This window comes from Psammomys obesus, unplaced genomic scaffold (genome assembly GCF_907164565.1).
Source record: "Psammomys obesus unplaced genomic scaffold, mPsaObe1.curated_primary_1811, whole genome shotgun sequence".
NCBI classification, from domain to species: Eukaryota; Metazoa; Chordata; class Mammalia; order Rodentia; family Muridae; genus Psammomys; species Psammomys obesus.
The window spans coordinates 5,077,348-5,094,075 of record NW_026596085.1 but is presented as its reverse complement, the minus strand read 5'-3'; the positions used below and the strand labels follow the sequence as shown (position 1 = coordinate 5,094,075).

The 16,728-nt window shown below is 44.7% G+C and overlaps 1 protein-coding gene across 2 annotated transcripts in view; it reads left to right on the top strand.

The window, feature by feature from the left end:
* The window catches only part of Ano6 (anoctamin 6), a 159,277-nt gene that overhangs the window by 77,888 nt on the left and 64,661 nt on the right, over positions 1-16,728 (top strand). For both annotated transcript variants that reach the window (XM_055627116.1, XM_055627115.1), the window contains one exon: positions 14,306-14,434. In XM_055627116.1, coding sequence (XP_055483091.1) covers positions 14,306-14,434 — 129 coding nt within the window. The remainder of the gene's footprint in view (positions 1-14,305; positions 14,435-16,728) is intronic.

The following is a 16,728-nucleotide window of genomic DNA, read 5'->3' as shown; positions in this document are numbered from 1 at the left end:
AAGCCACAGTGTCCCTCACCACTGAGCCACCCACTGGTACCCATTCTTGTAAAGAACTCCTTTCAAAACGCAATCCAGCCCATTCCTTTCCTGATGTGAGGCAGAGTGGGGTTTCTCTCCCATTGCCTCATCTGCCTTATTATAAAATGTCACAGGGTAAATGGGGAATTAATTTTAGTTGATTTATTTAATAATATTTATTCATTTAATGTTTTTGTAAGTCTCTTGGGAAATAGCAACAAAAAGATGGCACAGTCTGTGTCCCTGTGGGGCACACATTCTAGTGAGAGACAGACATTAATTAAGCCATTATACAAATAGCTCCACAATTAGAATTATGAGACATGACATCCAAGGAGAGGTAAGGCGCTCCGAGCTGTAAGGCAGGCAACCTCAGCAGGCAGCCACAGGAAGGCCTTTGAGACTCCACCATGAGAGGTGAAGGAGATTCTAGGAAAAGGACCTGCGGGCACACACAGACAAGGGATAACTGCTGAAGACCCTGCACTCCGGGGCAGCGACATTGGCCGGAAGTATCAGCTGTGCAGGAAGGTGTGAAGCAGGAGGATCTGGAACCAAGGCCACCCCAAGAGTCACAGAAAGACTCTTCGCCTCATCTCAAACAAGCAAACCAAAGACATAAAAACCTTAAAGAAAGAGAGAAACTGGCAACTGCATTAGGAAGGAGTTGCTAATTTTCTAGGTCATCTATAGTAGCCTTGCACACCAGCAAGATTAGACCGCTGGTTCTGACTTTTGGTAACTAATTATAAAACTTTAATCTAGTGGTTACATTAAATATTTTTACCGAGACCGTGTTACCTCAAGTCAGTGCAACAAGTATATGCTGAATTGCTTTTCCTGGTCTTACAGGTTAAAAGCAGAACAAGTTTTCCCTTCAGTGTTATAGTTCCAATTAAATTTATCAGTGGTGTACACACAAATATATGGCGTTACATTACATATGTATGGCCTCTTACTGTTGTAATTTATATGAAGCAAAATTGAATATACAGCACCAGAGCTGCCAGCTTCTATGGTCTTCCATTTTACACTCAGCGGTGTGTGCCTGCATGATGTTCAGTACACCAGAAGTTAAAACAGAAATTTTAAAAAATATATTAATCAGTTTAAACATAACTAACAATAAACCGAAGACTGATAATGTTGATTAATATTGAGGCATGTTAATATACATAGCATATTTTAATATAGAACATTTTTTTCAAAAACGTAATTTAGCCTTTTACGTATTCTGCAGGTCTGTGTAAGAGATAGCTGGGTTTTCCTGTTGGCCTCTACCACAGTAGATATTACAGATTAGTAGCTTTTACAAATGTTTACTTGTTTCCTTACACAAAGTGAGAAAAACATCACATTTCATAACATTACCTTCAGTCTCAACAAAGAGCCATTATTAGGAAGCTGTCAGATGGCCATGGTGGATACAAGTACCCTGAGTTCTAATATTTAGGGTGTTGCTCGTGGTTTTAGGATATTATCATTAATAACAAATACGTTTCTCTTGAAAGTACCTGCCAACCACCCGAGTCTTTATAACCAGGTTTTCGTCAATTTCTGTGGAGTAGAAGGAATGCTTCCTGGTGCAGGGGAGGAGATTTCGACACACACCTCGGAAGCACTTTTCCCAGAGATGTCAGGGAACTTCGGAGTGTAGGTAACTGTTTTGTGAGAAGTTCTTTCTCCACACAGGGCACTAAGCAGCTGCAAGGGGAGTGTGGCAGTTGGTAAAGCTGGGGGTGTCGACACTGCCTCTGGGGGTGAGTGTGGAGATGGGGTGAGTGCAGGCACAGTGGGGCCGCAGTGTGTTCAGTAAAGCAGTGGTCCAACCTTTTTCCTAAAGCCTTTTTAATTTTATAGAGTGTTTTGCCTGCATGTGCGTCTGTATACCACGTGTGTATGTGGTGCCAGAAGAGGGCGTGGGATCTTCTGGAACTCATATACAGAGGTTGTTAGGCCCCACGTGGGCACTGGGAAGCAAGCCCGGGGCCTGTGGAAGAGTAGCCAGTGCGCCTAACCCCCAGCCATCTCTTCGGCCCACCTCCACCACTCGTAAGCCCTGACCTGCAGATGTTAACATGAGACAAACAACATCTTCCGTAAAATGGAAATGGCTTTTGGCCTTCTAGATCCCCTCCCCCAAAGGGTCAGGAGTCTCTAGAGGTGAGTGGAACACATGAACTGGCTTAGAAAGTAAAGGGCAACTAGAATTTGGATAGGTGCTTAGAGGCGATTACGTGAGCAAGGAATAGGGGTAGATGACAGTTAAAAACCCTGGTGAGGAAAGATAGGTTTAGACTGCATAGTTAGAATCAGGAGGACTGTGTTCACAAACTGTAGGTTATCATCAGATCAGTGTCTTACCTACCCAGCTGGGATGCCTAGGCTTCCCTAGGAGTCACTGGGAGCAGCTGAAGGGATTTGTCCCTTGGGAGACCTGAGCATATTCTGTAGGCACTCTCCTCTCAGGGCAGGGCACGGGGTGAATTAGAGAGCAGGGAGCATACATTGTGAATTGTGATCCAGCTGCAGAGAGCCCAGCACAGGCTGAGAGCTGCACTGAGGGTTAAGGAGACTGCTTCAGAAGAAGTGAGATGAGAGCTGGAGCCAAAGGTCAGAGGTTATCTGCGTTGTCACTCCCTGCTAAGGGCATTGTTAGAGAAACAGATGCAGTCTGGGTGTTTCTGCAAAGGTCCCCCAGAAGACTGTCTCCTCCCAGAAGACTAAGGAAGCCTCCTGTTCTTCTGATAACAGAATTACATCTCTGAGCACATTTCCCTTTGGCGCTCCTGCCAGAAGGCTTCCAGCCAGTTCCTGTGTGGGGATCACAGCAGTTGAGGTTGTCCCAGTGGCTAATGCATTTTCTTGCACTACCTTCTCTGACCCCAACCTTCTATCCTTCTGTCTTTATTGACCGTTTGTTGTTCTTTCTGTATCCATGCTCCATGACCACAATATGCCTTTTAGGGCATAGAGATGGCTCAGCAGTTAAGAGTTGACTCTGCTTTTGCAGAGTGCCTAAGTTCGGTTTGCAGCACCGGTGTCAGGAGGCTCACGACCCTGTAACTCCAGCTTCAGCAGAGCTGATGACCTCTTCTGGCCTCCTAGGACCCTCAGCTCACAGGCAAAGGCCTACACTCAAACACACAGACACACAAGTAATAAAAAAAATGCCTTTTAAAAGTAAGTGTTCTTTTGACCTAGATTGTGTGGAAGGGCAGAACACAATTTGGTGGTTAACATTTTTAACCTTTAGCACACTTTTTTTTACTTGTGGAATGGGGCCTTCCGCTTCAGTCTCATTTTCCTCAAAACTGGAGAGAGCTAAAAAGCCTCTGCTGCCTTATGCTAAAGCACCAAGGCTCGGTTTCCTAGAAATTCAACAGACTCAACCTGGTTTCCACTTCAAAGTCAGTTAGAAGCAATGAACAATGGGATATGAGAGTCCCCACTAAAGGCAGCTCACGTTAGGAAGAGAGAAGGGAGGAGGGGGGAGGGAGGGGGAGAGAGAGAGAAGGAGAGAGGAGCACCTGGCCATGACAAAGTTGTTAAGTGCACCTGACTCAGGAGTCAAGAAAAGACATGTTTAAGTAGCGCACAGCCATGGGCCACAGTTACTGGTCTGCCCCAGGTTTTAGGCTGTGGCTCACCCCGGAGTCTCGATTGATCAGCACATAACTCCGTCTTCCCACCGTGTCCCCCGTTCATGAGGAAACCCGAAAGGATAGCATGCGTACGCCAAGGCACATGTGGATAGTTGTCCGTAGCAGAGTTCGGATTTGAACCGTGATCTCCTGGACCCCACAGTCCTCCTTCTTTTTTTTCCTTTCAGCCTTCCTTATTTACCTCCTAAATAACAGTAGCCGAGCTGTGTGCAATATCTTCAGAAACCAGAAATACTATACACCATGAGAAAAATCTAACCACAAAAGTTTAGCCATTTTTTTTAAAAAGATTTGTATCCATCTATGTGTGTCTGTATGGGTGCATGTATGTATGTGTATTTATATGTATGTGTGTATGTATGTATACATGGGGATACATACATTGGATCCCCTGGAATTGCAGCTATGGGTGTTTGTGAGCCTCCTGACATGGATGCAGGAGCAGCAAGTGCTTTTAACCTCTGAGCTGTCCCTCTGGCTCTATTAGAAACTTGTTTCTTTGGAGCATTTAATTTATAAGGCATCCCTAATAACAGAGTAAGGTTTTATAAAGGTTTCTTTATATTCCTCCTTGTGATGGGCTTTGAAAGTTTTCCTGCCATCGTTATAAATGAGTCACTGGGGTCTGTGGAAGAAGGATTACCCCGGAGTCCAGGGAAGATGTAAAGGCCAAGTGGGCCATTATGCTTTGACATGTGCTCTGCTTAGCCCACCGTCTGGATAGCTGTATCAGGAAGCTGCGGTTTTCAAACTCTGCTGTGCAATGGCTCTTTCTTTAAAAACAAAACAAAGACGGTTGACCTGGGAACCTACTTCGTGAATGATGACACAAAGAGGAAGTTTGTAGCTGTGAGTTTGGTGAATTGATCTACTGGTGTGTGTAAGGCATAACAAATTAGATATGGTAAAAACATGGCTAATAAAGAAGAAAAATACAGGAGGTGGTAAGAATATGCAGTTACAAAGTTACACTGAAATTATCGTTCCTGAAGAGCAAGGTTCCTATACCTCAACTAATAAATAGGTAGAGTACCATGAAAATGCGCCAAGACACAAGCAGCACCAATTTGCCTCCAACTGATTCCAGAAAACAAGATGGGGAGCTATTCTTTAAAAAGTTTGGAAATGTGATTTAGGACAGCCATCTTGTTAAAGGTAGAAACGCTATACAACATTCTTCGGAAGATGGCATAAATGAAAATTTCCACGAGTGGAAGGAAGATGAACCAAGACACACTGATCTGGGGGTCTGAGACCTCAGGACGCCAGTCTCTGGGAGGACAGCCCTTCTCATCTTTAGCCTGTCCCTGTGCCTTATCTAGAGGCCATGTTTCTCTCTCACACAGTTCTTTCACTAACACTACAAGTGACCACTGAAAATAGAGTAAACAGGTGACGGTTTATTCTAGAGAAGGAAATTATAAAAAGAGCTACGACGGGCACTTTCACTTTTCCTTTTCATTGTTCAGCGTTTCTTTGCTGTTTGCTTTTCTTATTTCTGAGACTAAATTGAGATTTCCTCCCTCTCCCCCAGCCCCAAGGTAGAAACCCTATAGGAAAACAGGAAATTAAAAAGAATGAAGGTCCTGTTGATCAATTACACTGCAGGATTCAAGAGAAGGCTGTAGGGGTAGCTCTCTCACCAGTGGGGAGGTCCCTGACTGGAGTCTCCCATAAGCTTCGGTTTATCTCCATAGTTTTCCGTGTGTGGTGCTTTGGATGGAACCCGGTGCCATGCTGATACTGCTGAGCCATATCCCCACCCCCCGGTGAATTCATTTGAAGGAGATTTTATTTTAAAGGTCATTTCAGAGTTCTGTCTTCATATGTCCTCTAACTCTAGAACAGAAAATTTAAGACTGTCTAAAAGTATGCGTGGATGCCACTCGATGAAAAGAACTGAGCCTTTTTCATGAGCTGGAGAGGGAAACGGTAAGGAGGATGCTGGAGAAGGCGTGTCCTCATCCTTGCTGGCATCTGGAACGCCGAGTCCTCAGAATAGAACCCTGGTGTTTAGCAAAGACAAGATGCACACTCGGAATAAGGAGGCCCTGGCATGTAAGAAGACATTGTAATGATACAAGCCATTATTTACAAGCAACCACATCTGTGCCTCGTAAGAAACAACTGAAAAGAACAAGTCCTACCACGTGGAACATTGTGGGAATAGTTTACAGATAAAAGACAGCACTTTAAAGTTAAAGTTAAACTTGACATCCCGTTTAGCTTGAAACCGAAACCATTAGAAGCCAAATAAGTAGTAGGTTCTAAATATAGCGAAGTGTATGAGTTGGAAGGCATAACCAATGTTTGGCGGTTGTGAGCGTGGCCTGTAATCTGTGCTGAGAAGTCAGCCCGTGCTCTGGTGACCTTCTAAAATGAGCACGTTTCAGTGTAATGCCCACATGACGATAATGGGTCAGCACTCCTGAGCCCAGGGCAGGCTGGCAGTGCCAGAGTGTCTCCCTCTCCCTTCCAGGATGCTCTGGGTGAAAATGAGCACTTTCTAAGGTCTCTGTCCAGCCAGTTCTTGTCTCCCCCTCGCCCCGAAGGCACAGACTGCTGCCTTCCTAACAGCGTCTTATGCATCACTCTGCATCAGGTGGGTCACCGTGTCCATACTTCTGCACGTAGCTTGCTGTGGGACCCCTTCAAGGGGGCACGGCCCTTCCTTCACATGCCCACCTCTGAAGAGGGGCAGGTGTTCTCCCACTGGCTTAATCGTCTTATTGTAGCCTCGGGGTTTTCAGACTGCCACACACAGAGTCCTGTAAGTCTTTTCTGTGCTCTTCTTTGCCCTCTTGCCCCTTCCCCTGTGTGGCCTCAGATTTCACCACCGAAGTTTTAGACTCCACTAAAAAAGTGCAGTTAGGTCAAGGATAACAATAAATACTAGTTGAAAAATGTAGTCATTCCTTTGGGCAGAGCCTGTAATAATGCTAGGGTTCTCTAGTTAAAAGGTGCAGAAGAAGAAACCAAAATACACGCTTTGGCTGTGGCAGTGGGAAAGTGGAAGGCTATCATCTAGGGTGGGTGGTGCCTGGCACACTCGTGTTCTTACACCGCATGGTGGGCCTGAGTTGGGATGATGGTTTATCGACTCTTGTATCAGAAGCGTTTGAACAGGCCGTAGCGCTTAAAAATCTGCTTCCGGAATTCAGCCTAATGAAATAGTAATTGAACATGTGCACTTATACATATGTACAAGGAGGAGCGCTGCAGCAGTGTTTATAGAAGCAGAAAATTGGAAGCAACTTCTGTGTTCATCAGTGGAGGAACTGTTTAGCTAAATTATATTGCAGCTATTAAACACGATGATTCAGAGCGTTATATAAAGCTAGAAAATGTCTCTGATCGATGTTTGTAAAACAGTGTGTGCGTATGGTGCCATTTTACTCAATGTGCATGCGAGCATGCCTGCAAGGATGCTCTCTAGAAATGCTTAAAAACTCAGCCTATTTCTGGGAGATGACGCTACATATGATTTCTATCTCCTCCTTTATAGTTTACCGTGCTGTCCGGAGTTATTTTGTAATGAGCATAATTTTCTTTTTCCATTAGGAGACAGTGTTTGTGGTTAAGAGTGTGTGTGTGTGTGGGGGGGGGGGACGTTGGAGGTCCTAATACATGGAGTGTCCTGGTAGAGAACCAGGGTGAGGGAGTACTGGCCACTGCCTTCAGAACTGAATAGTTAACACAGAGCCGGGGGATGGGGCGGGCTGGTTTATACAGAAATCACTGGGTTTTTCCCTAGTACACACTGATTGTCACAGAGTCAACACCAAATGTTCTTGGAACATCCTGAGACACACTATAAACAGTGCTCACTTCAGGGTCTGTCCTCCTTGAGCAGTCTCCTTTGCCTCTGCAGTCAGCACTGTGGAATGCCTGGTCTGGTCAGAGAGAAACCCCTGTGTGTCAGCCCTGTGTGCCCTCGCACCTCTGCTTTCCCTGTGACTAATCTGTTACGTCCTTCTCTCCCCACAACCTGCTTTCTTCAAATATTTATCTTTCCCCCTCAAAACTCAGCCTCCCTCAGCTGGAACTTTTTTAGTTCAGTATTTGGCTTTTGACATTGATTTACAATTTGCATTTTGATCAAAATAAAAGGAGTGAAATTTGTCCTGCTTTGTAGCATGTTTACATTATTGCACAGAGGAAAGCATTTCGCTTATTCATGTCTTATATCTTTCTAGTAGTTAGGAAAATGTAAACATGTCATTTGTAGCAAATGAAGTTAAAAATCTGTGTTTTGAGATCTGAATAAAGGCTTTTGCTTGAGCTGAACTTGGGTGTGTGTGTGTGTGTGTGTATTTAGTGCTTGCTGCAGAACGGATGGTGCTGTATTTTCAGTTTAGTTCTGTTCTGAATAGTCTGCCTCCCTCCCCACATAGTTTTACAATTAACTGCTTTATTTGTCTAGTCTTAAGAACTGCGGAGAGCAGTTTTTTGCTATGCTCATATTACAGTTGCTCTTTAATCATACGGAAATTTTGATGTTTTTCGTAGCGCAGTTTCTCAGCTATTGTTGGGAACCCTGCCTTTCTTACAGAGTGCTTTGTATGAGGTGGATTGCTCTTAGCCCACATGAGCCTGGAGCACTCCCCTGTTCCAGGTTGTCTGGAAATTCTTCACATGTAATCAGTTTCACTGTCCAAGGCAAGTGTCAGACCCCCTCATACATAAATATGAGTCTGAGCAAAGGTTCCAGTATAGCCACATTTCATCCTGATTGTGAATAAATAATTTAGATTCAGCATCTCAAGTGATGATAATAGGTCCTGCTGGAGTGAGGTGGGACTGGGTTCCTAGCAAGGATTTTTGAGGACCCATTTTCACCACATTCGAACACCCGATACTAGACCAGTGTTGACAAGTCATTTTATAGTCACAAAAATGCTGATGTCAAGGATCCTCAGGGCATTCATTAGCGGTCGAGTTGAGGAGTGCTCCCCTGTGCCTGCCCTGAGTGACACAGAGCACCCCCGTGCTTGCAGCCTTTCCCCAGAACCCTCTCACCCCTGCACCCGTGTCTGTCCAGAAGACAGATCCCACATGACCTTATCATTTCCCTCTGGTGTGACTGTAGCATCCTCTTCAAGGGAAACTTCAATGCCACACTTCAGACAGATTTCCTAGGTGGACTCCATCCCCCAGCCCCCCCCCCCCCCCCCCCCCCCACCAAGTTGTTACTGGGTGACACTCACTTTGGGACATTCTCTCTTAGCCATTGTCCTACGGGTAACCGGAAGCCTCACTTGAGCTTGTGACTGGGATGAGGGACAACCTGTACTTCCTTAACAGCTGAAACAGTGAATGTCTTTAACCTTCCCCGTTTCACACTAGTTTGAAGGCACTTCGAAAAATAAGGAAAACTTTTTTCTTTTACTCTCTGAAAATTCCATACAAGATATCTTGATAGGAACTCTCTGCCCTTCCTCCCCGCCTCCAGCCTCCCCGGGCACCTCCTCCGGCCTAGTCCCTCACTGGCCTGGTCTTATGCAGGTAACCAGAGTTGCTATTCGGTTCATGTGTCCAGAGGGCAGCATTGTGCAGCACTCCACAACAAGCTTTGGCTCTCATAGCACCCTCCCTCCTTCCGTGATGTTCCTTGAGCCTTGGCAGGGGTTATGTAGATGTGCCATCGATGGCTGAGCGGCCACAGCCCTACTCTCAGCACTTTGAACAGTAATGAGTCTCAGCGTTGACCACTACTCACCACAATAATAAGAATATATATAATGTATATTTATATTGTTATATGGTTATTTATGTATATATTTATTTATGTTGATTATTAATATATAACGAATATGTTAATGACTAATGTAAAATATATTTTATTCATATGTTAATGGATTTTTTTGGTTACAGTTTTCTTTATTCTTGAGAGTTTTGTGGATGTGAACAATAAAATGCGATCATACTCATTCCACATTTCTCTCTCCCAGTCCCCTCGTATTGTCCCTGTCTTAGTTGCCTTTCTGTTGTTTTGAGGGGACAACATGACCAAGGCAGCTTATTTTAGAATGTAGTTAATTTGGCACTCATGGTTGCAGATGTAGAAGGTTAGAGTTACATGACTATTATGGCAGGAAGCATAGTAGCAGACAGGCAAGGTGTTGGAGCAGGGAGATAAAGAAAAAGACATTTCTGGGAACGGTGAGGTTTTTGAAACCTCAAAGCCTACTCCCAGTGACAACAAGGCCTCAACTCCTAACCTTCCCAAACAGTTCCAACAACTGTAGCCCAAACATTCACATATGTGGGCCTCGAGGGGCCATTCTTATTCAAACTGCCACAATCCCCCACCCAACATTAATTGGTGCCACCCATATCTGCACGGATGGACATCACTCATGTTCTATGGCCCCGTTTCGAGGCTGCTAGAGAAGGAAGAGAGCGTACACCTTTCCTTGCAGCACATGGATGGGCTTTCTAACTAGGCCTTGAGGAAATAAGACCAAGAGCTGACAAAGGGACACTTCTGAATAACAAAAAAAAAAAAAAAAAATTGTCAGTTGAGGAAAGAGGCAGCCCACAGAACAGGAAAAGCCTTTTCCAGGTACACATCAGACAGAGGATTAGTGTCTAGAATTTACGGAGAGTTAAAAAAAAAAAAAAAGACTGGACATGAAAAAAAAAAAGACCCTAGTACTAAACGGACAATGGAACTGAATAAGAGTTCTCAAAAGACAAAATACAGATGGTTGCTAACACCTAAAGTTTTTCACATCTCTAAAAAGCAGGGAAATACAGATTAAAGCCACTTTCCCATCCCATCTCACCCCAATCAGAATGGCCATCAACAGGAAATGAATGATAAATGCTGGTGTGGATTTGGGGAACCCTACACACCGCTAGTGGGAGTGAAAACTGCTGCAGCAACTCTGGAAATTAAGGTACAACAATGGTTCTCAACCTGTGGCTCATGACAGGTGAAACTACCTGTTCACAGGGTTTGCCTAAGACCAGAGGAAAACAGATATTTTTGTGCATTAGTGTTTCTAACAGCAGTGAGTGTAGGAGAGCCTGCCGTGCCTCTTACCCGCCGGGCAGTGGTGTGAATAAGGGAGATGGCCTTCTCTCCTCCCTCATTCTTCACCATCTGTGGCAGGCAGGAGAGCTGCCCCCAGAGCCATGAGAGTGGGAGAACTGCCTAGGTCCTTCCTCACAAGATGCAACACTCAGGAGAGCGAGCCTTCACCTGGGCAGCAGGGTAGAGCTGGCCCTGGTAGTGGGCCGGTTGCCAATGAACCAGCCCTGAGGGCATGAGAATAGGAAAGCCAGTGGGCTGACCAGCTCAGGTACCTCTCAGGCCCAGATCCAGGGCTTTGAATTGGCCCACCTCAACATCTTCCCCATCGCTGAGCTGCTGCTGTGTGTGACGGAGCTGGCCCTACAGATCCAAAGCCAAAGTATCTCCTTGGCACAGGCCAGGTTGGCTGGGGACTGAACAGTGGGCTCATGGGAGTCCGTTATCCTGAGGACCAGGTGGGGGGGGTATAAACAGATGGGGAATATATTATAGATACGACACTGTAACCAGAAAGTTGTGGATACCTTTTCCAGCTAGAAGGACGAGTGGTAAAGAAGAAGGATGTTTGTTGCCTTGCCTAGGAGAGCGTTTGCCCAAGACTCGAAGGGTAAAAGTCAGGAAGTCAGCTTGTCGAATATCAGAATTAAATTTCCCCGTGAGAAAGTCGGTAATGATGCACAGGCTTTTGTCGCTAACATGAGTTTACTGGGAAGTATTTTTAAACCTCAGCTGCTAAACACGAATCATTGGGCTTCACAATTTTCGACTATTCACTTTCATCTCATTTGATTCCAGCAAGAAGAGTAAACACCAGAATTCGGTAGATACAAAAGGGAGGACACAGTGGGGTGATCAAAGTTTGTTTGAAGAAACTATTAAAATTTTCCTCCCTCTAGGTAAAGTGAAATGTTGGGAAGGGAACATTGTAGGTTGCCTGTGATTTTAATGGGCTGCCCTATGAGTTAGGCCTGTAAGCGAAATTTATACTGAAAAATACAAACTTTTTTTTAGACTTTTTCCTTCCTCTGCCTGGTAGGCTGTCCTCTGCCAAGAGGTGAGAGATTTGGATTTTACAGCAGTAGAAAGTTAGTTGGCACCCTTTCCCTGGTAGCCCATCCTGGCAGTTCCGTATCAGACCCTTAGCTTAACCCAGGCAGTTGTTGCCAACTCATGGGGACTTCGTATAAACAAATGGTCTTGTATTTCCACACAAGATGGTTTTGTGCTCACTGGCTGATTTGGAGGTAGCTGCCAGCCTGTGCCATGTATGTAGGGGCAATACACAGACAGACAGACTGCCACTGTGCGAGGGTGATGGACGTCTGTCCAGCATATTTGGCTTGCACTGTGTGCTGTATACTCCAGGCCTGGTTCTTTAACGCCTCCGTGAGCTGCTGGCCCCACTGAAGGCTCCTGAGAACAGCTTGTCTCTTTGCACCTCTTAGGTGTCTACACGATAACCAGGCTTTCCTGTTGCATGCTGCCAACTTCCCATTGCCGGTCTGAGAACTTATTCCTGGTTGTCCCCTTCAGGAACCCTTTCCCACTGGCAGCTACCCTCATCATCACCCATAGCAAAACACTCATCAAAGAGAAGCCATGACAGCACCTAAAAAGCCCTGTAGTTGAAATGAAAAGGACAGGGGTTAGCATTTTCCTATAACTGTATTCTTCTCTTAGAAGTTTTGTTCATTTATTATTTAATTCTCAAGAGTTATTCATTTATTATTTAAACAGTGTTCTGCCTGCACACCAGATGAGGGCACCAGATCTCACTATGGGTGGTTGTGAGCCACCATTGTGGTTGCTGGGAATTGAACTCAGGACCTCTGGAAGAACAGCCAGTGTTCTTAACCTCTGAGCCATCTCTCCAGCCCCATAACTTTATTCTAAAGGCTTTTTAGTTTAAATAATTGAAATGGCAAATGGGAAAAAAAAAAAAAAAAAAAAAAGACAGTAACCTGAGCCTGAGCCGGTATGTGTCTTGTTTTCCTGGACAATTTGTTCCCCATATAAGAACAGCCCCTAGGTAGAACCTCACCATTTGTGTCAGCACTGAGTGAAGAGGTTCTCGACCCTTGCATAACCTTTCTACAGGAGATGCCTTAGACAGTTGGAAAATGTAGATATTTGTGTTACCATTCATTACAGTAGCGAAGTTACAGTTATGAAGTAGCAAGGAAATCATTTTGGGGCTCAACACAGCAGGAGGAACTGTATTATAGTGTTTCTGAGTTAAGAAAGTTGAGAACCACCGGCTTAGAGGGATGTGGGGGTGACAGCAGCTACTCTTGGTGATGCTACTTCCACAGGCAGTACTTTCCTGCCAAGAGGAAAGCGTCTCAGTGATGGTAGAAGCCTTCATGTGCCCCTATTAGGGGAAAGCAAAGGAAGAGGACGTAGCAGATTTTATGAGTTGCAAAGATTACATCCTCTCAGAGGTGTGAAGAGAAGGCGATGGTGTGGTGGTGGCAAAATGGAATGATTCCTGTGCTAATTGATGCTGATTGCAGAAGAGAATTAATCACATTTAATGAACATAGTGTGCAAGCCATTCCATCCATCAAATGATGGCGAAACACAGGTCCCCGTTTGTTTTTAATGAGGGAAAGTTGAAAACTATCACTTACCCGGTTCAAAAACACTCTGGTTCTTGAACAACAAAGTTGTTGACATAGCATTTTTATGGGTTGTGAGGACCCTACTCTTCTCATAGCAGATTAGAACAACTATGCCCACATGTGTATGGGAACAGAGGGATAGCGATCGAGTTGACTTACATTAGGCCTGTCCTCTGCTCTGGGACCTTATTTTGTTGCCGTGTCCGTTCTCCCCGCTACCCATCTTTTTGAGACAGAGCATCTCAGTGTAGCCCAAGCTACACTGCCGGTCCTACTACATCAGGCTCCCTGGTGTTGGAATCATAGTAGCTTGGACCACCATAAACAGCCTAGAGTAAAATCTCTCAAGCTCTGAATTAAAGACTCACTTAATTTATTACCATAATATCCACAGTTTCTAAAATTTGCTTCTCATGGGTCAAGGGACACGCCTGTGGATTTGTAGACAAACACCAAGGACTAATGTGGCTTTGTGTACATGGTAGCTCCTTTTGGCATTCGTTTAACATGCTACTTTGAATGAAGGGATGATGTCTAGAGAGATGTCATGAAAACCAGTTAAAAGCTAAGAAATAAGACAGACAAATGATGAGGCTTTCATCAACAGAATTAAGTCCCGTGTGTTTCTTTGTGCTAATTAATTCAGTCTGTCTGCGAGGAAGTTGTCATTACTGAGTTCCTTTCCAGCCCTGACTCCCCTCTGCTGTCTGGGCAGGTAGAATCTGGACAGATTATGTCCTTCATGCAATACTGACTGTTCCCAAGCATAGTAGGTTAATGCCCTGCTCCTCAAGTCACAGACATCCTTCATGATATGCTGCAGAGATCAGGTAACTAGGCATGAATGTATTTCTCTAAATGAGCTCATCAGTGAACCCGTGAAAACTAGAAGATGCACACTCACCGATCATTACCTTTCCTAAAACTCACATGACTGCTTTCCCCCCTATTCCACACAGGAAGAATTTAATGAAAAGCCCGACTCCCTCTTTTTCACCGATGGCCAGAGACGAATTGACTTCGTTCTTGTGTATGAAGATGAAACTAAAAAGGAGAACAATAAAAAGGGCACAAATGAAAAACAGAAGGTAGGAATTTGTTCTACTTTCATTTCCCTTTTGTCCCCTTAATACTGTGAGATGAGAAAAAGCGTGTCGTTTCCGTGAAAGCAACTGTGGAACTGATGTGGGATACCTGAGCCCAACATCCCTTTGCTCCTTCAAGGCCTGTTAGAGGACATTTTGTAGAATCTGAAACAGGCGCTTGCTCGAGCTCTTCCTCAGTCGGTTTCATACTGAAGGGAGATGCACTTTCAAGGAATTGTACCTTCTGTTGTGCAGAACAGATTTGCATTATGGCCCACCGGGTGGCTTACACCTGGCTGGGAAAGGAGGCTGATAATTAACGACAAGTGCAATAGCAGCTAGCCTTCCTGGGGTGCTTGCTCCGGCTGCCAGAGGAGCATTTTGCTCGTGTGTTTTTGTTCTCGTTTAACTCTTCCCACACATGAGCTGGGCTCTGCCGTCACACCTTTGAGCATGAGGGTTGACGCTAGAGCAGCCGGATGGTCACCCAAGGCAGTGGGTGCCTAACCTAGTCAGGGCGGAGACAAATACAGCTTCTCCTCTTTAATCCACACCCTTGTGCCTGGGAGCCCCTTGCTTCCTGTCACCTTCCCGTCTCTTCTGCATCTACCTGGCAGCCATGCTTCTTCTTCCTCTCTTTCCTTGGTGTTGGCCTCTTTCTTTGAGAAGTTAGAAGGACAGGCTAGGGGTATGGCAGCCACCTGGAACTTCTTTACCGAAATGCAAACCGCACTGCACTCACACAGGACGAAAGAAGTGTACACATGGATGCTTAGATCCACTGTAGAAATCACTCATTATTCTAGTCCCCGCTCCAAGGCATGTGCAGTTACACAGACATAGCTCTCGTAGCCCTCATCTATACTTGGCCCATAAACCAAACCAATCTCCAACCTTTTCATTTCTGCTTATTCTTTGAAGGCAAGCGCAGAAATCTTTTCTTTTCTTTTCTTTTCTTTTTTTTTTTTGTAAAATAAAACAAATAACTTTTATTCGCGTGCTTGAGAATTTGGAAAGGGTAAAGTTTAGAGTTTTAAGTGTGTCTGGGACAACGGAGTTAGCCCAGGATGTAGAAAATGGCGCCCAGATTCTAATTCAGCCATTGTTTTTAGCTGGAGTCATTTGGCTTATATGGAACAATTCTCCAGGTGATCATGGCTCTCCTACACACACACACACACACACACACACACACAAAGAGTGAATTTATTGCTTATGCCAAAGGAAAAAGTCCTGTTTGCCACATGGTTCAGGCTTGGGGCTATGCTGCATGTCGCCATGCTGGAACGTAGGCTGAAACAGAGGCTCTGGCATAGTCATTAGGCAGTTCCAGAGTCAGCCTGGGCATCAACATATAGAGCAGAGCAGATGCAGAGAAGATGAAGGAGGAGTTGGTGGGTCTTTGCTGCTGGGACCTGGCAAGGACTGCAGCCATTGTGCAAAATTTGCATCAGGCAGAGCTCATCAAGAGAAGGTTCTGGCAGGACTGGATCATTGCCTCGGGCAAATCTCCTTGTCACGTTTGTAACCGCCCCCCCAACACACACACAGTTAGACTTCCTTGAATTTAGATTTCATCTTACAAATAGGGAATAGGCTATCTCAGCTCTATAACTGGTTGATTTTTTTTTTTTTTTCTTACTGGGATGTAAAAATACTGGCTCATCATATATTCAGTGGCACCGTAGATTCTGCAAAATGGGACTTCAACGCCTGTCACACGGCTGTGGTTAAGATTAAATCAAATTGATATCACATAGACTTCCAGGACATATAAGTCACAAACGTTAATGGCATACTTTCTCTTTTTATTTGGTGTGACACTCTGATATAAGAGGCGTGACTCCTGTCACCCTGCTTTATCACTAAAGTAGCTAGTGGACTTGCTCATTTTCTCAGGATGCTATACTAGCTGGCACATCCGTATTTATATGACTAAATAGTCATGGACCACCCATATGCTGACAGAGCTGGGCATGTAAAGCAAGCTAAACAGATGAAATCCATGAAGGCATAAAAAAAGATGGCCTGGCTTTAGACATGAGCTTTACTGCTGTGGTGAAGGGGCCCTGGAGCTACTCACATTATTAATAAGTTCTTCATTTGCTTTAGACAGGAACATTGGTCTCAGGGTGACTCTCATAAGTCAGGAGGGAAAAAAAAAGTCATCATTAATTTTGGCAATCCTCCAACACAGTGAGTGACATACCTTGATGTTGATATTCATAAGCTGTGCTTTGAAGTGTTTTCAGTTTGCATTTGTACATATTTCTTAATTTTATACTCTGTCAAAACTC